The sequence below is a fragment of the Cucurbita maxima genome, unplaced genomic scaffold, assembly GCF_002738345.1.
Source record: "Cucurbita maxima cultivar Rimu unplaced genomic scaffold, Cmax_1.0 Cma_Scf00058, whole genome shotgun sequence".
Taxonomy (NCBI): domain Eukaryota; kingdom Viridiplantae; phylum Streptophyta; class Magnoliopsida; order Cucurbitales; family Cucurbitaceae; genus Cucurbita; species Cucurbita maxima.
In genome coordinates this window covers 644026-670705 of record NW_019272074.1, presented here as the reverse complement: position 1 = coordinate 670705, position 26680 = coordinate 644026, and the positions used below count along the sequence as shown (strand labels likewise).

The 26680-nt window shown below is 34.7% G+C and overlaps 1 protein-coding gene across 1 annotated transcript; it reads right to left on the bottom strand.

Annotated features, from left to right (window-relative positions):
- Positions 1-5111: 5111 nt before the first annotated feature.
- Positions 5112-7211, bottom strand: LOC111471797 (polygalacturonase-like). The gene is made up of 4 exons (XM_023117464.1): positions 6660-7211; positions 6237-6526; positions 5737-5965; positions 5112-5405 (listed from the first exon to the last, which is right to left on the bottom strand). Exons 1-4 carry the CDS (start codon positions 7134-7136, stop codon positions 5112-5114), a joined length of 1290 nt encoding a protein of 429 aa, XP_022973232.1. The 5' UTR covers positions 7137-7211.
- Positions 7212-26680: the final 19469 nt, after the last annotated feature.

The window sequence follows — 26680 nt, the reverse complement described above, 5'->3', positions numbered from 1 at the left end:
GATTATTCATGTCTTTATTGAACTGAGCTGCAGAATTCATGTCTTAACATTTATTTCTACCATCCAAAACAACGGGTAAGACTTGATCAACACACATAAACAAGGTCTCAACAAACAATTTTGGGCAATATACAAGAAAACTCTACCTTAATTCTTCCGGCCATAGCAAGTAAAATTGTTTTATCATGGTTAAAGGCCAAAGCTAGTCCAACTTTAGCACTCTTATCAATCGCTTGGGTGTCTACATCCGCAGATACAGTAAAGAACGACTTTGGACGCCATTCGTGCTAGATAAGAGCACTGGCCTTGCCAATGTTGTTCACTCGAGCCTTCATCGTGGTCAGAGGATCAAGTGCATGTTGGGTGCCAACAGTGATGGTATTCTAAAAAAAACAGGGTAGCTTCCATAAAGCCTTTGTGATATCTTTTTGTCCCAAAATCACACTTTTGGACTCGTGGGGTGTTTTGTAGCTGAACCATGGAGGCAGTGCACATGAGAACATGTACTCAAGTTATTTGGCTTCATTGGAAGCTGTCATAGTTGGCCACTTGTCAACATTTTCTCCTTCAGAAGACTCGCATTGGATAGTGTCCGCTTTGTCTCATTTTCACCTGCCTAAAAAAGTGGCATAACAAGCTTGTGGTGTTTAGATCTTTCTCTTATTTCACGAGTTGGGGCTATGTTCTTCCCTTTAAATGTCAGTTGGTCAAAATTGTAAGAGTCCTGCTGACCTCTCGGTTGGAAATATACGTTTAACTAGCGCATTGGAATTATTAGAATCGTCCTTGATCTTACTTAAAATTAAACAAAACAAAATATTAAACAAACTACGTTGAAGAAAATGTTAAACAAACTCGCAGATTTTCAATCTACTTGCTCCAACTTCTCCAATAGTTGAATTTCCTCCATAAAGTATTCATCACTAGGAATCGAACACGAAGTCATGCTTCATGCTCGCTTCTTGAAAGAAAATCTGCAAGGACGGGAGAATGAGATTTTTAGAGAGAATTCTGGAATGGAGAAAGCGTGGGATGCTTTTTGGCTCAACCCTAAGGTCTTATCTACCGCAATTTGAGAATATTTATCAAATAATATATTTGATTATCTAATATAGTAGGATATAACATATTACCCAAATCATATTTAAATGTCATAAGATATTCAAATATATATTTAACTAATTTAAATGTCGTTCAAATTTCAAATATATATTTTCATTCGATTATTTATATACATGGATTATTTTAATATTTAATAATATCAAAAACAATAAATATATTTCTCTTATTTGAGCCCATTAAATGAAAGGTATTTTTCTTTCTTTATATTTAATATATCTAATATATTAAATAGTAATTTAAACACTCCAAACTATATATTTTTTTCTCTTTTTGTATTTAATCTAACTCATATGTTAAATATCAATTTGAATACTTCAAATTAAATTCTTTTTCTTCTCTGAAATTGTCCTTCAACTAAATCGATCCTTTTAGTGTTACTATGAGCTAGCAAAGGAACCTTATGATGACCATATTGATTATAAGCTGCAATGATATAAAATTAAGTGATCAACTTTGTTCATTAACTATAGGCCACTCCATGGTAGACCTAGAGTTGCACGCTTATATAGTGTAGAACAAGTTTTGACCATTGATATAATCGTTTCAAGCAATCACGAGTTGTTCCTAATATCTTATCCCTCAAGTGCCACTAACTCTCTCATGAACAATTTATTTATGATCAAACCATAAACCAAGTCCCTCCAGGCCGGTGAGAGAATGTGACTCCATTGTTCAAGTCCCGAAATCATCACTTAAGGGAACTACTCGTCTACTTATTCTATACCGGACAGAAAGAGTGAATTTCATCACGTGAAATTATGTTCCCAGCTCCCTATTTGGTCAAGTTCCCAAAACAGTAGACATATTAAATTTTCTATAAAAGTCATTCTCAACTCACTTAGGATTAAGATTGAGTCGCATATGGTCATCCTATAGAATATTAATTTTCTCAATTAATGAATTTGTAAAGCAAGATAAAATATTTTTGTGGTCCAATCTTATACAAACTCTTTGCAGTACAAGATACACCCACTCACATGTTTGAACGATTTCGATATAATCATTTGTAACAATTACAAACAGAGTCTTATTAATTATGTTATTAGTATAAGAGACCAAACCTTATCCATATACTATAGACCCTTTAGGTTATTCTTTAACATTATCCTCTTATATGTCAATCACATATTGTTTAAGAGTACATTAATGATCTAGGACTTTTCATACCATGGATAATGTTAAATTTTAACCATTATTGTTTTTATACGGTTTAACCAATTTTAATTAGGGGTCGCCTAGGTAATTATTGAATTTAAAAAAAGTTTCTTTGTCAATATGATTACTTAAAAACCGATGGGGAGATCTTAACTAAAAAAACCCTATTTTTTCCAACCCATTGTTTTCTAAAAGAGATGTTTAATTTTAGTTGTCTGGGTGAACTAAAGAACTATGCAATATATCAATATCAGTTGCATTGATGGTCTATTGGGCTTCTCAACGTCCTAACTATAATAAGAATAATTTCCTAATACTTTCCCGTGTTTATATTTTTAGATACCGATTCTATATGGATTCTCTAATATAATAAGAATAATAAAATATTCTATAAGATAGTTTCGAGAAGTCACTATCATATATTTTTCATAGTATTTTTTTTATTTGTAGTTAGTGATGTAGTATAAAGTCGATGACCTTTTGATGTCACACAAATTAAGAGAAGCAAAATTGTTGGTCCTATTTGGAACTATCCATTAAATTTACAAATGCATCACACAAAGAAATAACTTACGATTGTTACAATTCTCGAAGTATCCAAGTCTATCATTGATAGACTATATCAATGATATGCCGTTTTTATATCGATCAACAAATTTTTTTTTATCATTAATACACTTTTTTTACTCTCTCTCACTTATCGGGGTTCTCTTTAAAACTCTTGGGGTAGATAAAAGTACCGAATTGACAACTTTCATCATTTCTATCTTTGTACTATAGAATGATTAATGTTTTCCTTCGGTCTCTATCATAAAGTTGTGCATAGCTCTAGAGTCGACCGTTGTGCTCTTGGCCGATCTATGGTTAACCTAGTCCTCAACGTACGTAAGACCTTGACTCTTTTGTCTCTACCAGTCTTTTTTGGAAAGCAAATAGGTACTTTAGGACCCCCAATGCAGGGTTTTTGACCCTTTGGCTAGGAAGGCATGAAGGTCCACCGTTTGTGGGTATTCAGATTCTCGATACACCACCTTGTAGATGAAGCGGGACGAGGACCATTGATTGTAGTTGTTCTCGCTGTGAAGTCCTTGTCATGGATTTCTACCAATCTTTTTGGAGGATTCAGTCTCCTGCTGCTACTGCTTCAAGTCTCCCATTGTTGGGATTTATGCCCTAAAGTTTTATAATTCTTTTATTCGTAATTTTATAATATGGCGGCATGGAAAATCCAAGATGTCAAGCACGAATTCGGAGACTTCGAAAGTAAAAAGACGAATGCGAAAGCGAATAACAATATAAGTAAAGTAGAATAAAATAAAATAAGAAAATGCAGTAAAATTAAAAATCTAATTAAGTTAAACAATACCAGGTTAACATAAAATTACAAGACTTTAAATATATTACAAAGGGGAAAATGGATTTGGATACAACTAAAAAATGAAATAGACAAGACTGAAAAAACGGGAAGAAAGACTGAAGTTAAATCACAATTTAGGATCCTCCTTTGGTTAAAATTGAACAAAAACATTAAATAGTTTAAAGGATGGGGTTTAGATCAACCATTAATGGCTAGTTCAGTTGAACCAACCACATGATCATCTTCTACCTTGTGACCATTCCGACATGCGCGTGGGGAAGGCTTAAATAGAACGATATCACCCTCGATCAGCACATTCTAGGCCTCGATTGAAATTGGTTCCTTCACCAAACTTCAAGATATCTTGAACTTGAACATGTCGGTACCAATCTCAGCAACTAACATTAACTAAGAAAAGAGAAATTGAGGCGCAAAATCTTGGGGTTAACCAAACTTACCCCGATCTTCGGTGACTAAAACTTTTTTCCATTTGCACGTTCTAGCCCTCAGTTCACTATGATTTCACCCTCTTTGTTATGAACGCTAAGAGCCCAGAATTATACCTTACTAACAAGAAATGAGGGGAAACTTTTAGGATTAAACTCTCATTTTTGGGTCTCAAAACCGACATTTGAAATTCAAATTTGATCGATCCATCCATCCACTGTGTTTCAATTCTAAGTCCTTTATGAAAATGTTGCAATCACCATAAAGCTTAAGATCAAGAGTTTGTCAATTTCAATAAAGAGAGTATTTCATGAAGGAAAGGTTCGGGTCTTACTCAATAGTTCATTTCTTCGTTCCTAAGATTGAGCCCATAAGTCCCAAATTCAACTCTAGAGAAGTCTTGTCCAATGCGGAATGATTAAAAAAAGCCCTAAAAATAAAAAGAAAAATATTGGTAGATGGCCACAAAGTCTCCAAGGGAAGTTATTGACAACAAAGTGGGTTGTAAGTTCGCGTTCACTTGCAAATAAATAAGTCTACCCTAGTTTGCGTAAGTACGAACTATTTTCAAAATAGCGAGAAGGAAACATGACAATATATCATACGGTCTCGATCATTGGTTCATAATGCGAGATCCATATAGAGGTTCGCGGTGGCTTTTGGACTGTCCTCCTATTGAAGTTATTTGCACGGGTCAATATTAAGCTGAACTCTTAAAAGGATAAACTACGGTATCTAAAATAATTGGTAGATTTATTAAGATTGTTAATGATGTGGTTGAGCAAACTAATAGTTACTTAAACCACTACAGGAATAAGAGTTATTCTAGTATAATATTTCACAACTATAGCAATAAGAGTTATTCTAGTATAATATTTCATTGACATTGTCTCGTCTAGTGGGAACACTTAGACCTACTCCACGACTGCAATTGTTTTAAATCACTAAATACCATACCATACGAAAATGTTTATTGGGTTTCAGCTTTTGTCAAAGTTGTTCGATTTTTATGGTAGAATTGGTAAATAATTTATAAGCCCTCTAGAGCATTTTTATTATCCTTTAATCTTAGTACCAACACGTTTTGCCAAAAATTAGATTTGTCTGCTAAGCAACCAGAAGGTTCAACCACACCAGAGGTAGTTCCTTCGGCATTTTTACATGAAGCTTTAGCGATGTGATTCTCGTAAGTTAGGTTTATGTCTTTCATGCTTAATCCAGTGCAATGATTTATTGGGCTACAATCAAAATTGATTGCTATTTCAGTGGCGGAAGTTCCCTTGATATCTTCGTATGTTACTTCGCTGACTTTAACTCCAGAAGCCTGTTAGAATAAAGAAGAACGATCAACGTATGCTACGGAAACTGATAAACAAGAATATCTATAAAACTTTTTTACCGCCTAAAAACTTCATACCATTTTAAGATATGTAAGGGTAATGGAGTCCGCAATTTATTACCCACAAAAGTAATTTAATTTAACAAAGAAATAATACTAATAATTTAGCACCCATTTTAAACCAAACAAATTTCAAACAATTAAAGAGAAAATAAATCAATTATTTATAAAATTAAAATATTGAGTTCTATTCAAATTTAAGGTTAAATACAATTAGAAAAAAATTAACTTGTTTGAGATTTACGAGAAATTATACCTGACCAGGACAGTCTGTCTCATGTGGACCGTAATTTTGATCAATTATGATCGGGTTTTTCACATTATCCATAATGATGTGTTGAAAATAAACTTTTGTAGCAAATCCACGGCTTGGTCTTCCCCAAGACTTAATCCTTACTCCATTCTGAGTCCCGGTGAAAGTAGATAGTGTCAGTGTAACGTTATGCACTCCATCCTCCTCGACCTTTATCCCCAAGCTCCCAATGCTACAAATACATTCAATAAAATACCAAATTTTTCATGAGGTTTAATTTTCTCACTCTAACCTAGTACATTAAATAACAATTTTGATCCAAAATATTTTTAAAATAATTTAAATCTTTTTTGGCACCCTCAAAATAACTTTAGAATATATTTTTAATCCTTCAAATTTAATTCAACCTTTTGTTTTATCATTTAAAATTTAATGCGACAAATTTGTTTAACCCTTTAAAAAACAATCTCGAAACATGTTCGTCATAATCTATCTCTAGCTACCTGATTCCATGTCCAGGTCCGCATGTAATACTTTCCATCCACAAGTTGGAGGTCCCTGGACTGATTGAGATGCAGTCGTCACCGTTGCTAATGCTCGAATTGAGGATGGTCACATCTGATGATTGTTGCACATGGATGCCATCAGTGTTTGGACTATCGTCTGCAGCCGAGACATTCACTCTTGTCATATGCACGTTTTGACACCCATGCACCACAATGTTGAACTTTTGGCTGTTAATCGAAGATAATCCATTGATGTTCACGTTTTGTGCATCATTTATTTGAAGGCTCTATCGATTCAAAAGAATCAAAAGCAAGAATCAGTATATATTTTAAATTAATCGATTCATTTTCTTTCAACCTTCCGCCGAAGAAAAATTTTCAAATTTTATTTTTTATCAAGTCAACTCAAATTTTGCATACCGTGGCTCCAACGGGGCAACTCTTCCCCGAGTGTTTACAATTCCATAAGGCAGTTCCTTGCCCATCGATAGTACCGCCAGTAATGGAAAGCCCATCTATGTGACTAAACTCAATCCAAGATTTAGTTTTAGCTAAAACTTGAATGTCCGAGGAAGCCACAAGAGTTCCATCGATGAGAACGGTAATAACATTGTTCTTACAAGGCCCATTAAAGCTCACACTTCGAACGTAGAATATACCATCGGGAACGTAAATAGTGGCCGGTGTAGACGAGTCACAAGCCTTAGCCCATGTCATTTGAAGCACAGACGAGGCATCGGTCTTTCCATCGGGCTTGGCACCGAGGCTAATAATATTGAATGTTAATTCAGCAGCCAAGGCATGGTTAAAAAACAGAAGTTGAAGGGAAAGAAAAACATGGAAGGTTACTAGAAGAGCGGAAGAAAACTTGATGATACAAGGGTTGGTGATAAGCATGAGAGAGAGAAAAAGGAAGCAAGTGATAGGAAAATGGAAGAGCTGTGGAGTGATATTTGTAGGTTAATGCTTACCCTTCTAACTCTAACTTTAACCCACGCGTCTCAAGTACTATTCTATTCTTGTTCTATTTAACCATTATTGGTTTTATACCGTTTCTTGTTCTATTTAACCATTATTGTTTTTATAGGGTTTAACCAATTTTAATTAGGGGTCGCCTAGGTAATTATTGAATTTAAAAAAAGTTTCTTTGTCAATATGATTTACTTAAAAAGGGATGGGGAGATCTTAACTAAAAAAACCCTATTTTTTCCAACCCATTGTTTTCTAAAAGAGATGTTTAATTTTAGTTGTCTGGGTGAACTAAAGAACTATGCAATGTATCAATATCAGTTGCATTGACGGTCTATTCGGCTTCTCAACGTCCTAACTATAATAAGAATAATTTCCTAATACTTTCCCGTGTTTATATTTTTAGATACCGATTCTATATGGATTCTCTAATATAATAAGAATAATAAAATATTCTATAAGATAGTTTCGAGAAGTCACTATCATATATTTTTCTTAGTATTTTTTTTATTTGTAGTTAGTGATGTAGTATAAAGTTGATGTCCTTTTGATGTCACACAAATTAAGAGAAGCAAAATTGTTGGTCCTATTTGGAACTATCCATTAAATTTACAAATGCATCACACAAAGAAATAACTTACGATTGTTACACTTCTCGAAGTCTCCAAGTCTATCATTGATAGACTATATCAATGATATGCCGTTTTTATATCGATCAACAAATTTTTTTTTATCATTAATACACTTTTTTTACTCTCTCTCACTTATCGGAGTTCTCTTTAAAACTCTTGGGGCAGATAAAAGTACCGAATTGACAACTTTCATCATTTCTATCTTTGTACTATAGAATGATTAATGTTTTCCTTCGGTCTCTATCATAAAGTTGTGCATAGCTCTAGAGTCGACCGTTGTGCTCTTGGCCGATCTATGGTTAACCTAGTCCTCAACGTACGTAAGACCTTGACTCTTTTGTCTCTACCAGTCTTTTTTGGAAAGCAAATAGGTACTTTAGGACCCCCAATGCAGGGTTTTTGACGCTTTGGCTAGGAAGGCATGAAGGTCCACCGTTTGTGGGTATTCAGATTCTCAATACACCACCTTGTAGATGAAGCGGGACGAGGACCATTGATTGTAGTTGTTCTCGCTGTGAAGTCCTTGTCATGGATTTCTACCAATCTTTTTGGAGGATTCAGTCTCCTGCTGCTACTGCTTCAAGTCTCCCATTGTTGGGATTTATGCCCTAAAGTTTTATAATTCTTTTATTCGTAATTTTATAATATGGCGGCATGGAAAATCCAAGATGTCAAGCACGAATTCGGAGACTTCGAAAGTAAAAAGACGAATGCGAAAGCGAATAACAATATAAGTAAAGTAGAATAAAATAAAATAAGAAAATGCAGTAAAATTAAAAATCTAATTAAGTTAAACAATACCAGGTTAACATAAAATTACAAGACTTTAAATATATTACAAAGGGGAAAATGGATTTGGATACAACTAAAAAATGAAATAGACAAGACTGAAAAAACGGGAAGAAAGACTGAAGTTAAATCACAATTTAGGATCCTCCTTTGGTTAAAATTGAAAAAAAACAATAAATAGTTTAAAGGATGGGGTTTAGATCAACCATTAATGGCTAGTTCAGTTGAACCAACCACATGATCATCTTCTACCTTGTGACCATTCCGACATGCGCGTGGGGAAGGCTTAAATAGAACGATATCACCCTCGATCAGCACATTCTAGGCCTCGATTGAAATTGGTTCCTTCACCAAACTTCAAGATATCTTGAACTTGAACATGTCGGTACCAATCTCAGCAATTAACATTAACTAAGAAAAGAGAAATTGAGGCGCAAAATCATGGGGTTAACCAAACTTACCCCGATCTTCGGTGACTAAAACTTTTTTCCATTTGCACGTTCTAGCCCTCAGTTCACTATGATTTCACCCTCTTTGTTATGAACGCTAAGAGCCCAGAATTATACCTTACTAACAAGAAATGAGGGGAAACTTTTACGATTAAACTCTCTTTTTTTGGGTCTCAAAACCGACATTTGAAATTCAAATTTGATCGATCCATCCATCCACTGTGTTTCAATTCTAAGTCCTTTATGAAAATGTTGCAATCACCATAAAGCTTAAGATCAAGAGTTTGTCAATTTCAATAAAGAGAGTATTTCATGAAGGAAAGGTTCAGGTCTTACTCAATAGTTCATTTCTTCGTTCCTAAGATTGAGCCCATAAGTCCCAAATTCAACTCTAGAGAAGTCTTGTCCAATGCGGAATGATTAAAAAAAGCCCTAAAAATAAAAAGAAAAATATTGGTAGATGGCCACAAAGTCTCGAAGGGAAGTTATTGACAACAAAGTGTGTTTTAAGTTCGCGTTCACTTGCAAATAAATAAGTCTACCCTAGTTTGCGTAAGTACGAACTATTTTCAAAATAGCGAGAAGGAAACATGACAATATATCGTACGGTCTCGATCATTGGTTCATAATGTGAGATCCATATAGAGGTTCGCGGTGGCTTTTGGACTGTCCTCCTATGGAAGTTATTTGCACGGGTCAATATTAAGCTGAACTCTTAAAAGGATAAACTACGGTATCTAAAATAATTGGTAGATTTATTAAGATTGTTAATGATGTGGTTGAGCAAACTAATAGTTACTTAAACCACTACCGGAATAAGAGTTATTCTAGTATAATATTTCACAACTATAGCAATAAGAGTTATTCTAGTATAATATTTCATTGACATTGTCTCGTCTAGTGGGAACACTTAGACCTACTCCACGACTGCAATTGTTTTAAATCACTCAATACCATACCATACGAAAATGTTTATTGGGTTTCAGCTTTTGTCAAAGTTGTTCGATTTTTATGGTAGAATTGGTAAATAATTTATAAGCCCTCTAGAGCATTTTTATTATCCTTTAATCTTAGTACCAACACGTTTTGCCAAAAATTAGATTTGTCTGCTAAGCAACCAGAAGGTTCAACCACACCAGAGGTAGTTCCTTCGGCATTTTTACATGAAGCTTTAGCGATGTGATTCTCGTAAGTTAGGTTTATGTCTTTCATGCTTAATCCAGTGCAATGATTTATTGGGCTACAATCAAAATTGATTGCTATTTCAGTGGCGGAAGTTCCCTTGATGTCTTCGTATGTTACTTCGCTGACTTTAACTCCAGAAGCCTGTTAGAATAAAGAAGAACGATCAACGTATGCTACGGAAACTGATAAACAAGAATATCTATAAAACTTTTTTACCGCCTAAAAACTTCATACCATTTTAAGATATGTAAGGGTAATGGAGTCCGCAATTTATTACCCACAAAAGTAATTTAATTTAACAAAGAAATAATACTAATAATTTAGCACCCATTTTAAACCAAACAAATTTCAAACAATTAAAGAGAAAATAAATCAATTATTTATAAAATTAAAATATTGAGTTCTATTCAAATTTAAGGTTAAATACAATTAGAAAAAAATTAACTTGTTTGAGATTGACGAGAAATTATACCTGACCAGGACAGTCTTTCTCATGTGGATAGTAATTTTGATCAATTATGATCGGTACAGGAGCTTACGTTAATTAAATTAGGGAGTACTCCGGCTATGGCCAACCAAGTAAGTGGCCTTACTATAGGATAGGCTAAAGATTGTTTGAATTATGAAGATGTATGAGTATGACGTTGTGTTGCGATGTATTTTAAATGTACGTTATTTATGTTTTGATGCATGACGTACATGTTATATCTGATGTACTTAATGGCTTCTAAGATGAGTATGATGTATGTATGATGATGTTATTAACATGATGATGTTTTCCATGTTGAACATGCCTTATGATGTTGTTTGTCATATTGCATCATGTCGTTAGATCGACATAGGACACAACCATAAGAGCATGAAAATGATATTAATGTAAATATCCACGAGCACATGTTACATAGTATAATCAAGAGATGAGACTAGAGGGTTGTGTCAGAAGAAATGTATAATTGGACTTAGAGGAACCTCATGCATATTGTATGCTCACAAGCATAAGGCTACTTCCCCTAGAGATGATGAGTGCAGACGCGCACTGTATGATGACCGATGAAGAGTGCACACAGATGAGGGTGTTCATGAGTCGCATGACACTAAGGGGTTTTGCTGACCTCTGGACGTCGCTACAGATTAGCTTGACGAGAGGGTCCAAGGGATGTGCGAGGGCCCTAGGATTCACACTCACACGTGATCAGAGATAGGTCTTTAATTTATGATTGCATGTGTTTGCATTAGCATGGCCCCTATAGTGGGATCACATACTAAGTATTTCTTTGAAATACTCAGGTCATGTGTCATATTGTTTTTTAAGTAAAGGCAAGGTGGCCATGTCGGTTGACGGCGACATCGTGATCAGAGACTGTGTTGCGTGTATAGGATAGTTGCATATTTAAAATTCCTAGTCTTGGTTAGGCTAGGGTGTTTGCATTTCATTTATTTAAATTATTTAATTTGTATTTTTTTTACCTTATTTTGAACTCGAGCATGATGTTTGAAACACGTAAGTGCGGCAGTGTTTTCTAATGTTTTAACGTATTCTAAAGTTTTAAATTTTTCCTCTAATAAAGATGAGCATTCTTAGAGTTATATTCTGCATTAGAGATGAGCATGAGACGTTAGTGGCGATCTAGATATGTGGAAATTTATGGTCGTTACAGTTGTTATCAGGGCTCTAGGTTTTAGTTTCTGTAGATTAGCCTACGATGTAGGCTTGGCACGCTCCATGATCCCAACGTCGATGCCCCATTACCATCAGGTACGCCTGCATAAGATGAGAAAAGAGAAACGTTTTTGAACTCGCATGCATTTTTATGTTAATGTTACTGAAATTGCTATGATATTTCATGTATTTATTTAAGAGTATGATATGATATGTTGCATGCAGAGTGATTTTGTTTGCAATATGATGTGAACTTAGTATATGTGATGTACAACATAGTTTCATAAGTAATGAGCCTTAGACTTAAGAGATGCTACCTTGGTTTCTAGAACCAAGCTGCCTAGACAGGGTTTGAATTAGAACCCTTATTACATGTATGGTCGGCAAAAAGTAAGACAAGGAGGGGGACGACCTCCTATTAGAGGTAGAGGACGAGGTGAGACTGAAGAGAGCCCACCTCGAGAGGGATCTGAGACAGGGTTTGAATTAGAACCCTTACTGCATGTATGGTCGGCAAGCAGCCCTAAGAGGGTGGACATAGTAACTAAGGATAGAGTAAAGAATGACGAAGCAATAGTAGCCGACCAAATTTTACGCGATCCTATTAGTAGTAAAGATGAACGACTTCGACGTAATACTAGGCATGGATTGACTAGCTGCAAACTGTGCTAGTATAGACTCTCACGAAAAAAAAGTGATATTCTCACCACTGGTATGACCTAGCTTTAAATTTAAATGTACAAGTATCGGGACTACCTTAAAGGTAGTCTCGATGATGAAAGCAAAGAGACTAGTCCAACAAGGTAGTTGGGCTATATTAGCATGTGTCGTAGACGTAAAACGAAAAGAAAAGACCCTAGAAAACGTGTCCATCGTAAACGAGTTCTCGGATGTGTTTTCAGATGACCTACCTGGAATACCGCTTCTCGAGCGGTCGACTTCATCATTCAACCTAGCATATTCCCCTGGGGTGTGCCAGTGTTGTTTGTTTAGAAGAAAGATGGATCGATACGTTTGTGCATCGATTACAGAGAGTTAAATAAGAGAAACATAAAGAACAAATACCCTCTGCCTAGAATAGAAGACTTATTCAATCAACTTAGAGAGGCAACGATATTTTCTAGGATAGATTTGGGGTCAGGTTACTATTAAATAAAGAGTAAAGAAAAAGATGTACCAAAGTTTGTGGTGATGTCATTTGGCCTCACCGTTGCTCCAGCTGTGTTAATGGAGTTAATGAACCGAGTGTTCAAGGACTGTCTAGACACTTTTGTGATCGTGCTCATTGATGACATCCTAGTATACTAAAAAACAAACCTAGAACACTAGGAACACCTCTGAAAAGTCCTAGCCACCCTAAGAGAGAACAAGTTGTACGCCAAGATCTCAAAGTGCGAATTTTGGTTATGACAAGTCTCTTTCTTATGATACATGGTGACAAAGGACGGATTATCCGTAGATCCTACTAAGGTCAAAGCGGTGACAAAGTAGAACGACCAACTACGATAACATCAATACAGAGTTTCTTGGGACTAGCGGGATACTATCGAAGGTTCGTGCAAGACTTCGCTAGAATAGCCTCGCCTTTGACACAGTTAATGACGAAAAGGGTACCATTTATATGGAATGATGCTTGTTAGGAAAGCTTCTATAACTTAAAAGAGAGATTGGTAACTGCCCCGGTACTCACAGTACCCGAGAGATCATAAGGATATGTAATCTACAGTGACATGCCAAGAAGGAACTAGGATGTGTGTTAATGCAACACGGTAAAGTTTTTGCACACGTGTCCCATCAACTAAAAGAATATGAAAAGAATTACCCTACCCACGACCTGTAGTTGGCCGCTGGAGTGTTCGTACTAAAAATTTGGCAACACTACCTGTACAGATAGAACTTAAATTTTTACCGACCAGCGTTCTAGTGCGGACTTCAAAAAGCACTGGGTACCCATCTCGACTTTAGTACCGCCTTCAACCCCCAAACTGATGAACAAACAGAGCGTTTTAAACCAAATTCTAGAGAACATGTTACGCGCTTGCGTACTAGATTTTAAGGGAAGTTAGTTGTATAATAACAGCTTCCAAGCAACTATCGGAATGACACCGTTTGAGGCCCTGTACGAAAAACGGTGTAGGTCCCCACTATGTTGGGACGAAGTAGGTGAGAGATAGTTAGTAGGACCCGAGCTGGTTCGACTCACCAATGAGGCTGTCCAGAAAAATTGAGATAGGATGCGTACCGCTCAAAGTAAACAGAAAAGCTACGCCGATGTAATGCGTAGAAGCCTGAAGTTTGAGATAGGGGACCCAATATTCCTCAAGATAGCACCTATGAAAGGTGTCTTGAGGTTCGGACGTAAGGGCAAGTTAAGTCCTAAATTCATTGGACCATTCGAGATCCTAGAGCGAGTTGGTCCAGTAGCGTATGAGTTAGCCCTACCTCCAGCCCACTCAGGAGTACACGATGTATTTTATTTGTCGATGCTGAGGAAGTACATTACGGACCCTATCCACGTAATAGACTACGAACCACTCCAACTCAATGAAGATCTGAGCTACGAGGAAAAACCGGTAAAAATCTTAGCTACAGAAGTAAAAACCTTACCCAAATGAAGATCTGAGCTACGAGGAAAAACCGGTAAAAATCTTAGCTACAGAAGTAAAAACCTTACCCAACAAGAACATTAAGTTCATTAAGGTGTGGCGAAATAACCACACCAAAGAGACCACATGGGATTGTGATGACAAAATAAGAGAAAAATTTCCTAAGTTAGTATAGGAGTCCGAGACTTTAGAGGACGAAATGTGATGACAAAATAAGAGAAAAATTTCCTAAGTTAGTATAGGAGTCCGAGACTTTAGAGGACGAAAGTTATTTGTAGAGGTAGATAATATAACTACCCATTAGGTTATATATAATAATAATAATAATAATAATAATAGTAAAATAAAGAAGAAAAAAAAAAAACTTGCCACCTCTTCTTTAATCTCTCCACCCTACCCTATCATCAATAATCTTGCAAACAAAACAGAAAAAAGAAAAAGAAAGAAAAGATTTGCTGGGAGGAAGAATGGCAGATAATAGAGAGATGGTTAGATAGAGAATAGAATAGAGATATCATTTGAAAAAGTTAGTAGTCAGATTTACTTTTTTTTTTTTTTTAATGAATGATATTAATTTGTTCCAATTATTTAGATATGATATCCTAACCAAAGAATCTGCTACCATTTGACAGAAGAAAAGAAATTCAAAGAAAGAAAGAGAGGAAGATTGGGAAACAAATCAAATAATCAAAAGGGAGAAAGAAAAAAAGAAAGAGAAAGAAATAGAGAGATTTCCAAATCAAGGAAAAAAGAAAAAAAGAAATACAGGGGAAGAGAGAAAGATTTAGAAATGGTTGGAAATAACAAAGCTCATGTAATTAAACTCGTTAATAGTTTAAACAAATTAGATATGGGAATAGAATTAGAAAAGAATTAGAATTAAAAGGAAAAAAATAAAAGAGAAGAAGATTTTAAGAAAGAAAAGAAAATCTAATTTGATTGAAAATGGCAAAATTAAGAAAAAAAAAGTTGATTCATGATATTTTTAGGAAAGAAAACAAACCGAAAATTAGAATCAATTAAACTGGTCACTAATGGTAAACTGAACCAAAATATAACAGAGAATAAATAGAGTGATTGAAGGAAAATAGAAAATATGAGAAATTATTATATTTGGTACCCATTAAATATAATATTATTACAAACCATATTTGGATGGAATGATCCAGATAGCATGAAGTTTATTACCCAATACAATTTAGAAACAATGAAAACATGAAATTGGATTTTTATTGAGGTCATTTTAGAGTCGTATTTCATTTTGTTAGTTTGATTATTACTTAAAATGTGAAATACTAACAAAAGATGACGAACGGTGGGATAGAAAGCGAACTTCGGCAACATTTGGAGTAGCTCTTGAGGGATAGGAGCTTACGTTAATTAAATTAGGGAGTACTCCGGCTATGGCCAACCAAGTAAGTGGCCTTACTATAGGATAGGCTAAAGATTGTTTGAATTATGATGATGTATGAGTATGACGTTGTGTTACGATGTATGTTAAATGTACGTTATTTATGTTTTGATGCATGACGTACATGTTATATCTGATGCACTTAATGGCTTCTATGATGAGTATGATGTATGTATGATGATGTTATTAACATGATGATGTTTTCCATGTTGAACATGCCTTATGATGTTGTTTGCCATATTGCATCATGTCGTTAGATCGACATAGGACAAACCATAAGAGCCTGAAAATGATATTAATGTAAATATCCACGAGCACATGTTACATAGTGTAACCAAGAGACGAGACTAGAGGATTGTGTCAGAAGATGTATAATTGAACTTAGAGGAACCTCATGCATATTGGATGCTCGTAAGCATAGGGCTACTTCCCCTAGAGATGATGAGTGCGGACGCGCACCGTATGATGAGCGCAAATGCAAACAGGTGTGAGTGCACACAAATGAGGTTGTTCATGAGGCGCATGACACTATGGGGTTCCGCTGACCTCCAAATGTCGCTATAGATTAGCATGACCAGAGAGTCTAGGGGGCATGCGAGCGCCCTAGGGATTCATACTCGCACGTCTGACTCGTGTGTAGGGAAGTACTACACATCCAATTTGTCCAAGACGGGAGGCCGCCCTTAAGATAATTAGAGAGAGGTCCCTAATTCATGATTGCATGTGTTTGCATTAGCATGGCCCCTACAGTGGGGTCACTTACTGAGTATTTCTGGAAATACTCAAGGCCGTGTGCCATATTATTTTTCAGGTATAGGCAAGGCGCCCATGTACAGTTGACGGCGGCATCGTGATCAGAAACTGTGGCGCATGCATAGGATAGTTGCATATTTAAAATTCCTAGTCTTGGTTAGGATAGGGTGTTTGCATTTCATTTAATTAAATTATTTAATTTTTATTTGTTTTATCTTATTTTGAACTCCAACCTTATGTTTGAAACTAGTAAGTCCAGAAGTTTTAAATTTTTCTGCTAATAAAGATGAACATTCTTAGAGTTATATTTTGCATTAGAGATGAGCATGAAAAGTTAGTGGCGACTCTAGATATGTGGAAATTTAGGGTCGTTACAAAAAGTCTATTAATGATAAAAAAAAAAGTGTTGATCGATATAAAAACAACATATCATTGATATAGTCTATCAATGATAGACTTTGAGACTTCAAAAAGTGTGACATCGTAAATTCTTTCTTTGTGTGATGCATTTGTAAATTTATTGCATACTTTCAAATATGACAAATAATTTTGCTTCTCTTTATTTTTGTGACATCTTTGCAAAAAGTCACTGACTTTATATTACATCACTAACTACAAATAAAAAATACTATGAAAAATATATGATAGTGTCTTCTCGATACTATCTTATAAAATATTTTATTATTTTTTTTATAATTGAGAATCTATATAGAATTGGTATCTAAAAATATAAACCCATGAAAGTATTAGGAAATTGTTCTTATTATAGCACGACGTTCAGAAGCCCAATAAACGTAAATGAAACTGATATTGTTACATTGCATAATTCTTTAGTTGACCAAAACAATTAAAATTAACATCTTTTTTAGAAAATAATGAATTGGAAAAAATAGGGTTTTTATAGTTAAGATCTCCCCAACCCTTTTTAAGTAAAATAAAAAATAAAATCATATTGAAAAAAAAACTTTTTTTAAATTCAATAATCCAAAAAATGAGAGATGGAACTCTCAATCATTAAAATGGCAATGAGTGTCTTATCTTATAAGATAGACTTAAATTTAAAAATGTTGGCGGGAGGCAAATATTTAACTACGTGACATACCTAATTAAAATTGATTAAACGGTATAAAAACAATAATGATTAAATAGAACAAGAATAGAATAGTTCTGGAGACACTTAGGTTAAAATTAGAGTTAGAAGGGTAAGCATTAACTACAGATAAGAATCACGGTGTTCCAAATGTACGTATTGTCAAGAAGATTCAAAATTCAAACCTACGCGCGAAGAGCTCAATTGATTTGAAGTCTGTCACATTAATCACTCAAGCACATCAACATTTATTAGAAAAACTAAGTTTAATTTCATAAATTATGTAAAAGTCAAATGGTCAATTTGACTTATTCTTTGTGGAGATTAAAGGGGATCGAGAATAAATCCGGCCCACAAACATATCGGGATTGAATCCTGGCCACAAACGTCTTTTGTCGGGAGACTATAAATACCTACAATATGTTATGTAAAAAATAGATTCGTGGATGAATGTAATTCAGATCTCAAATTGAGACGTTTCCCTTAGAAATCCGAGCATCATATTTGTCATTTCTAAGTTTCAAGCAATTCTTGTAGTAGAATTGCACCCGAGGCATTCAATCAAGCCTTGATCAAGTTAGATTGTGGAGTGACTCAATTTAGAACAAGGTTCCAAATCTTGCTTCTAGATCTTCGATCGTAAGAGGTAATCTAATTCTAGCCTTATCTCTTGGTTGATCCAAATTTCGTATAAGGAGGTGTTAATTACTTTGATTCAAGGGTTCTTGCTAAAGCAAAAGGTTGGATCGTTGGGCTGAGGATTAGGGTTGCCTTATCAGTTTGGTATCAGAGCGTAGTTTGCATATTTGTGGCCGACTCTAGAATTGATTTTATCTTTAATTTCTGCTATTGTTATCGTCTCTTTAAATCTGTCATTTATTTTCTTACTGTCATTTCCAACGTTCTTCATTATCCTTCTACTTTGTTCTTAGTGTCCTGTTAAAGATCATATTTAGATCTTGAAAGAAAAAAAAAATCCTTATTGTTCTTAATATATCCTTATCATTAGACCATTTGCACGTTTATTTGAAGATCAAATAAATTTCTATTCTCATTTTTCCCTTCAGCATATAAATCTTTAATTGTTGTATTCGATCTTCATGACCATTCTCTTTGGAATTCATTTTTTTTCAGTGTGCAATTATATCCATAAATATCTTTGTCCCTTATTTATTTGTTCATTTCTTGTTTTATTTTGTTGTTACTACATAATTACCTTGTCTTGATTGTCTTGTATAGCTCGCTACTATCAGAATTGCTTTATCCATATTATCTACCTTGATAAGAAATTAGTCACTTTCCCAAATAGTCTACCTTTGAGTGTTAAACACAAGTGTTCCTGAGTGTAAAATCAGTGAGTTGAGTGTGTGAGGTCCCAAGCATATAAAACTCCTGTTTGTACAATCATGAACCAAGACAAGAAAAATGGAGGGGAGATCAATGATCTAGTTGAAGAAATCCAGAAGAATGAGAAGAAACTAGAAGATGGTATTCATTTGGCACTTATTACAAGAAGACTTCTTAAAACTCAAGTATGGAGAATGATGTTGATGATCAAAGAGACAACCTATTTCACACGCGGTAGTTAGTCAAGGGGATTGCTTGTAGTCTTATCATTGATAGTGGAAGTTGCACCAATGTAGCAAGTACTATGTTGATCAAAAGGTTGCAAATTCCAACTCAAGATCATCCTAAACCTTACAAGCTCCAATGGCTCAATGATAGTGGAACAATGAAGGTAATTTCCCAAGCTTTAATATCTTTTACTTTGGGAAAATATAAAGATGAAGTTCTTTGTGATGTGTTGCCAATGCATGTTGGAGACATATTGCTTGGCCGACCATGGCAATTTGACAGGAGGGTTATGTATGATGGCTATTTGAATAGGTATTCTTTTGTAAAAGATGGTAATAAAAACCATTCTTGTACCTTTGAGTTCTGCATATGTATTTGCTGATCAATTAAAGTTGGAGGAAAGAAAGAAAGAGTTTAAGAAAAAATAAGAGTTTAGTGAAAAAGTAGAGAAAAATCAAAGAGAAAAAAAGAAAATGAAAAAAGAGATGAAATTGAAGAAAAAAGGAAGAGAGATAGTTATTTGGCTACAGTTGGAAAGGTGAGAAGGTTTTCACAAAAATCAATCTTTGTATTGATGTACAATGAAGGATTTTTTGTCTCTAACTATAACAACTTGGCTTTGCCTAGAGATGAAATCGAAGAAAAAAAAGAAGAGAGATAGTTAATTGGCTACATTTGTAGAGTTGAGAAGGTTTTCACAAAAATCAATCTTTGTACTGATGTACGGAGGATGTTTGGTCTCTAACTATAACAACTTGGCTTTGCCTAGTTTTTTCAATCTCTTTTACAGGAATTTGAAGACATGTTTCAAGATAAAAAAATACCTCCCATTAGAGAGAAAAAAGAAATTCAAAGGCAAGTGGTCATGCTCATGGAGAAGGGCTATGTACCAGAAAGTTTGAGTCCATGTTCTATACAATACTTATTGGTGCCAAAGAAAGATGAACCTCGATGAAGTGTCGACATCCTATTGCTAGGTTAGACGATATGCTTGATTTATTGCATGATTCGTGTCTATGTATAAAAATTATTTTGAAATCTGGATATCATTAAATTAGAATGGAGATGAATGGAAAACAACTCTCAATATTAAGTTTTGATTGTATGAATGGCTTGTTATGCCTTTTAGGTTAACTAATGCTCCTAGTAAACCTATGCACTTAATATATAATATTTTAAGAAAATATATGAGAAAACATGTTGTTTATATTGATGATATTATAATTTATTTGAAGATTTTACTTGAGCATGTGGAGCATATTAAATTAGTTTTGATTACACATAGAAAAGAGAAATTTAATTTTAATAAGGGTAGTTTTTGCATGGAAAAAGTTCACTCTATTGGCTTCATAGTTGATAAAAGTAGAATAGCATTAGATAGAGACAAAAGTTAAATTCATTATGGATTTGCCAACACCAAAGAGTGCACGTAAAGTTCAGAGTTTTCATGAGTTAGCTAACCTCTATAAGAGATTTATAGATGATTTTATAACCATAACTGAACTATTGAATAACTTAGTGAAAAAGAATGTTGTTTTTAAATGGGGAGGAATGCAAGATAATGCATTCAATTTGGTTAGGAACAAATTAAGCTATGCATCATTATTTGTTTTGCCTAACTTTTATAAAACTTTTGAAATTGGATGTGATGCATGTGGTTTGGTCATAATAAGTGTTGTTTTAATTCAAGATGAAAAGCCGTTAGTGTATTTTAGTGAAAAACTAAATGGGGCAACATTGAAATAACCTACCTATGATAAAGGTTTGTAGTTCATATATTGTATGTGCCGCAACACATACTTATGGTCTAGAGAATTTGTGATCCACTTTGATCCTGAAAACTTAAAGTATGTGAAGGGTCAAAGCAAACTGAACCGTAGACATGCAAAGTGGGTGGAATTTATTGAAACATTTTCATATGTCATAAAGTATAAGCAAGGTAAGGATAATACAATAGCTCATGTGTTATCTAAAAGGTATGATCTCTTTACTTCTCTTACTGCAAAAATTCTTGAAGTTGAGCATATTATTAAATTATATAGAGATGACCAAGACTTTAGAACTATTTATGCATCTTGTCTTGCAAAAAAAAGTGGTGGATGATTATTATGTGTTTCATAAATTTTTAATTACTAAGAGTATGCTTTGTATTCCTAAATGCTCTATAAATGATTTGTTTTTTAGAGAAGCATATGGTGGTGCCTTAATGGGACATCTTGAGATTAATAAAGTTTATAAGATGTTGCATAAACACTTTTGTTGGCCGAAGATAAAGCATGTGGCATATAGATTTATGGATGATGCAAAACATGCTGCTCATTTATTCTTTAAGAAAGTAGTTTATGGATTTACTACACTTCATTTGCTTCCTATTCCTACTAATTTCCTTCTAATATTTTTGTGAGTGAAGCATTTAGATTTGATCAAAACATTTCACTATTCCTACTAATTTCCTTCTAATATTTTTGTGAGTGAAGCATTTAGATTTGATCAAAACATTTCAAAAGAAGGTGACAGAAAGAAGGTGATGATTTTTTCTGGTTCGAGGACGAATCCTTCTGAATAGGGGGAAGATGATAAGAATAAACATTTCAAAAGGAGGTGGTGGAAAGAAGGTGATGATTTTTTCTGATTCGAGGACGAATCCTTCTGAAGAGGGGGAAGATGATAAGAATCACGGTGTTCCAAATGGACCTATTACCAAAAAGATTAAAAAAAAAATGTCATGAAGATTCAAAAAAATATGTCAACAACAAAATTCGAATCCAAACATTTCAAAAGGATGTGACGGAAAGAAGGTGATGATTTTTTCTGATTCGAGGACGAATCCTTCTGAAGAGGGGGAAGATGATAAGAATCACGGTGTTTCAAATGGACCTATTACCAAAAAGAAACATTTCAAAAGGAGGTGACGGAAAGAAGGTGATGATTTTTTCTGATTCGTGGATGAATTCTTCTGAAGAGGGGGAAGATGATAAGAATCACGGTGTTCCAAATAGACCTATTACCAAAAAGATTCAAAAAAATGTCATGAAGATTCAAAAAAATATGTCAACAACAAAATTTGAAACTACGCGCGAAGAGCTCAATTAATTTCAAGTCTGTCGCATTAACCACTCAAGCACATTAACATTTGTTAGAAAAAATTATGTTTAATTTCATAAATGATGTAAAAGTCAAATGGTTAATTTGACTTATTCTTTGTGGAGATTAAAGGGGATCGGGAATAAATCCCATCGACAAACATATCGATTGAATCCTAGCCACAAACGTCTTTTGTCGGGAGACTATAAATACCCACAATATGTTATGTAAAAACAGATTCGTGGATAAATGTAATTCAGATCTCAAATTGAGACGTTTCCCTTAGAAATTCGAGCATCATATTTGTCATTTATAAGTTTCAAGCAATTCTTGTGGTAGAACTGCACTCGAGCCATTCAATCAAGCCTTGATCAACTTATATTGTGGAGTGAATCAATTTATAACAAGGTTCCAAATCTTTCTTCTAGATCTTCGATCGTAAAAGATAATATAATTCTAGCCTTATCTCTTGGTTGATCCAAATTTCGTATAATGAGGTCTTAATTACTTTGATTCAAGGATTCTTGCTAAAACAAAAGCTTGGATCGTTGGGCTGAGGATTAGAGTACTCAAGCAAAAACTTTATACTTTACAACAGGGATCCAAGAGTGTTGAAGAATATTACAAAGAAATGGAGACCCTTATGAATAGAGCATGTATTGATGAAGATGAGGAAGATACAATGGCTAGATTCCTTGGTGGGATAAACCGACAACTTGCTCATCAAGTGGATAGGCAAGCGTACTTTAATATGCAAGAATTGTTACACCTTGCTGTCAAAATCGAAGGGCAACTAGCTTGGGAGAAGGAGAACTCCAAGAGGTATGGTATTTCAAAGTCTACTACTTTTAACACTTGGAAAAAGAATACAAATATTGAAAAGATAGATTTCAAAGTTGGAGGCAAGTATGATCTTGACAAAAAGAACAAAGCTGAGACCTCCAAGGGTAAAGAAAAAGCGGAGTAATACAAAGAGATTTGAGAAAGAAATAGAGACTATCAAATGTTGGAAATGTCAAGGAATTGGTCATCTTAGTCGTGATTGTCATAACAATAGAGTCATGATCATCAAGAATGGACAAGTTGTCACTAATAGTGAGGAAAGTGACACTTGATGAGCTAGTTGAAAAAGAAATCTAGGAGAATGAGGAGAAACTAGAAGATGGGAGTCATTTGGTACTTGTTACTAGAAGACTTCTTAAAACTCAAGTTACAGAGAACGATGTTGATGATCAAAGAGACAACCTATTTCACACAAGGTGTTTAGTCAAGAGGACTCTTTGTAGTCTTGTAATTGATAGCAGAAGCTGCACCAATGTCGTAAGTACCATGCGGATCAAAAGGTTGCTAATTTCAACCCAACACCATCCTAAACCTTACAAGCTTCAATGACTCAATGGCAGTGGAACAATGAAGGTAACTTCTCAAGGTTTAATATCTTTTAATCTGGAAGAATATAAAGATGAAGTTCTTTGTGATGTTTTACCAATGCATGCTGGAGACATATTGCTTAGTCGACCATGGCAATTTAACAGGAGGGTTATGTATGATGGCTATTTAAATAGGTATTCTTTTATAAAAGATGGTAGAAAAACCACTATGGTACCTTTGAGTTCTGCAAATGTATTTGCTGATCAATTAAAGTTGGAAGAAAAAAAGAAAGAGTTTGAGGAAAAAGAGTTGAAAGAAAAACCAGAGTTTGAGTGAAAAAATAGAGAAAATTCAAAGAAAAAAAGAATGAAATTGAAAAAAAAAAAAAGAAAGAATGTGACTTGTTTGGCTAGAGTTGGAGAGGTTAGAAGGGCAATGTTCTCACAAAAAACCATCTTTGTACTTATGTACAAGGAAGGATGTTTGGCCTCTAACGATAACAATGTCTTTGCCTAGTATGTTTCAATCTCTTTTAAAGGAATTTGATGACGTATTCCAAGATGAAGTCCCTAAAGGACTACCTCCCATTAGAGGTATTGAACATAAAATAGACTTTATTCCAGGGGCAGTTATTCCTAATAGGCCAGCTTAGCTTATAGAGCCAACCCAACTGAGACTAAAAAAATTCAAAGACAAGTAGAGGAACTCATGGAGAAGGGCTATATACGAGAGAGTTTGAGTCCATGTTCTATACCAGTCTTATTGGTGCCGAAGAAAAATTAAATGTGGCGCATGTCCGTTGATTGTAGAGCCATCAACAAAATCACGGTGTGGTAACTACTTATGGCCTAGAGATTTTGTGATCCACTCTGATCATGAAAGCTTGAAGTATCTTAGAATTTTAAGTCTTGGGATGAATGTTTATCATTTGGTAGAGTTTGCATATAATATTAAGAATATTAAGTCTTGGGATGAATGTTTGCCATTTGTAGAGTTTGCTTATAATAGAGCAATTCATAGTACAACTCATTGTTCTCTTTTCTCTTTTTGAAGTTGTTTATAGAATAGAGCAATTCATAGTACAACTCATTGTTCTCCTTTTGAAGTTGTTTATGGATTTAATCCACTTACGCCTCTTGATTTGCTTTCTATTCCTTCTATTATGCTTGTGAGTGATGCAGCCACAAGTAAGTTAGACTTGATCAAAACATTGCACAAGGATTAACAGGATTTATTCCACTTATGCCTTTTGAAAACATTGCACAAGGATTGACTGACTGAGTTTGGATACATTTAATCTACTTTAACAGGATTTAATCTACTTACGCCTCTTGATTTGCTTTCTATTCCTTCAAATATGTTTGTGAGTGACGCGTCATATATCCCTTCAAATATGTTTGTGAGTGACGCGCCTATGACGCAGCCATTGCTTTCTATTTCTTCTAATATGTTTGTGAATGATGCAGCCACAAGTAAGGCAGACTTTATCAAAACATTACACAAGTCACTGGGTTTGGATACATTTTCGCAAGTTGGAAATCTTTAAAATGTCAACAACTAAATTCAGATTCATGGATAAATGTAATTCAGATCTCAAATTGAGACGTTTCCCTTACAAATTCGAGCATCATATTTTCCATTTCTAAGTTTCAAGCAATTCTTGTTCGAGCCATTCAATCAAGCCTTGATCAAGTTCGATTGTGGAGTGACTCAATTTAGAACAAAGTTTCCAAATCTTGCTTCTAGATCTTCGATCATAAGAGGTAATTTCTTATCTCTTGGTTGATCCAAATTTCTTATAAGGACATGTTAATTACTTTAATTCAAGGGTTCTTGCTTCAACAAAAGGTTGGATTGTTGGGCTGAGGATTAGGGTTGCTTTATCATCTATCCTAACAACTGGATCACAAAATATCAAACATGTCCAAGTCAATTCCTATCGTGCGGATTGCATACATGTATGTTGTTTTTAATTTTTTTTAATTATTTCATTATTTTAAAAAAAACATGAATTCCAACCTAATTATGATATTTAGAGAGATTTAAGCTTGAGGAATGAGTAAAACGAACTTTTTCAAGCATGTAAGTAGTCAATTCGATTTTTCTTTCAAACATTACTCGTAGGAATTTACTTGGGCATGTTTGATATTTTGTGATCAAGTTGTTAGGATAGAAATATACATGTCTAGGAGGTTGAATCACAATTTAGGATCCTCCTTTAGTTGAATTAGCGTGATAGGGCGAACTAACGATTATTCATGTCTTTATTGAAATGAGCAGCTGAATTCATGTCTTAACATTTATTTCTACAATCCAAAACAACGGGTAAGACTTGATCAACACATATAAACAAGGTCTCAACAAACAACTTGGGCCTATATACCAGAAAACTCTACCTTAATTCTTCCCGCCATAACAAGTAAAATTGTTCTATCATGGCTCAAAGGCCAAAGCTAGTCCAACTTTAGCACTCTTATAAATTGCTTGGGTGTCTACATCCGCAAATACGGTAAAGAACGACTTTGGACGCCATTCGTGCTGGATAAGAGCACTGGCCTTGCCAATGTTCTTCACTCGAGCCTTTATCGTGGTCAGAGGATCAAGTGCATGTTGGGTGCCAACAGTGATGGCATTCTAAAAAAAATAGGGTAGCTTCCATAAAGCCTTTGTGATATCTTTATGTCCCAAAATCACACTTTTGGACTCATAGGATGTTTTGTAGTTGAACCATCGAGGCAGTGCACATGAGAACATGTACTCAAGTTATTTGGCTTCATTGGAAGCTGTCATAGTTGGCCACTTGTCACATTTTCTCCTTCGTAAGACTCGCATTGGATAGTGTTCACTTTGTCTCATTTTCAATTACC

Bases quoted from the DNA above. Each gene is read 5' to 3' on its own strand.
- LOC111471797 (XM_023117464.1), bottom strand. From the start codon at position 7,136: ATGCTTATCACCAACCCTTGTATCATCAAGTTTTCTTCCGCTCTTCTA. The intron at 5,966-6,236 runs GTAGCTAGAGAT...ATGTATTTGTAG, and splicing joins GGACCTGGACATGGAATCAG to CATTGGGAGCTTGGGGATAA. The intron at 5,406-5,736 runs GTATAATTTCTC...TTATTCTAACAG, and splicing joins AGACAGACTGTCCTGGTCAG to GCTTCTGGAGTTAAAGTCAG.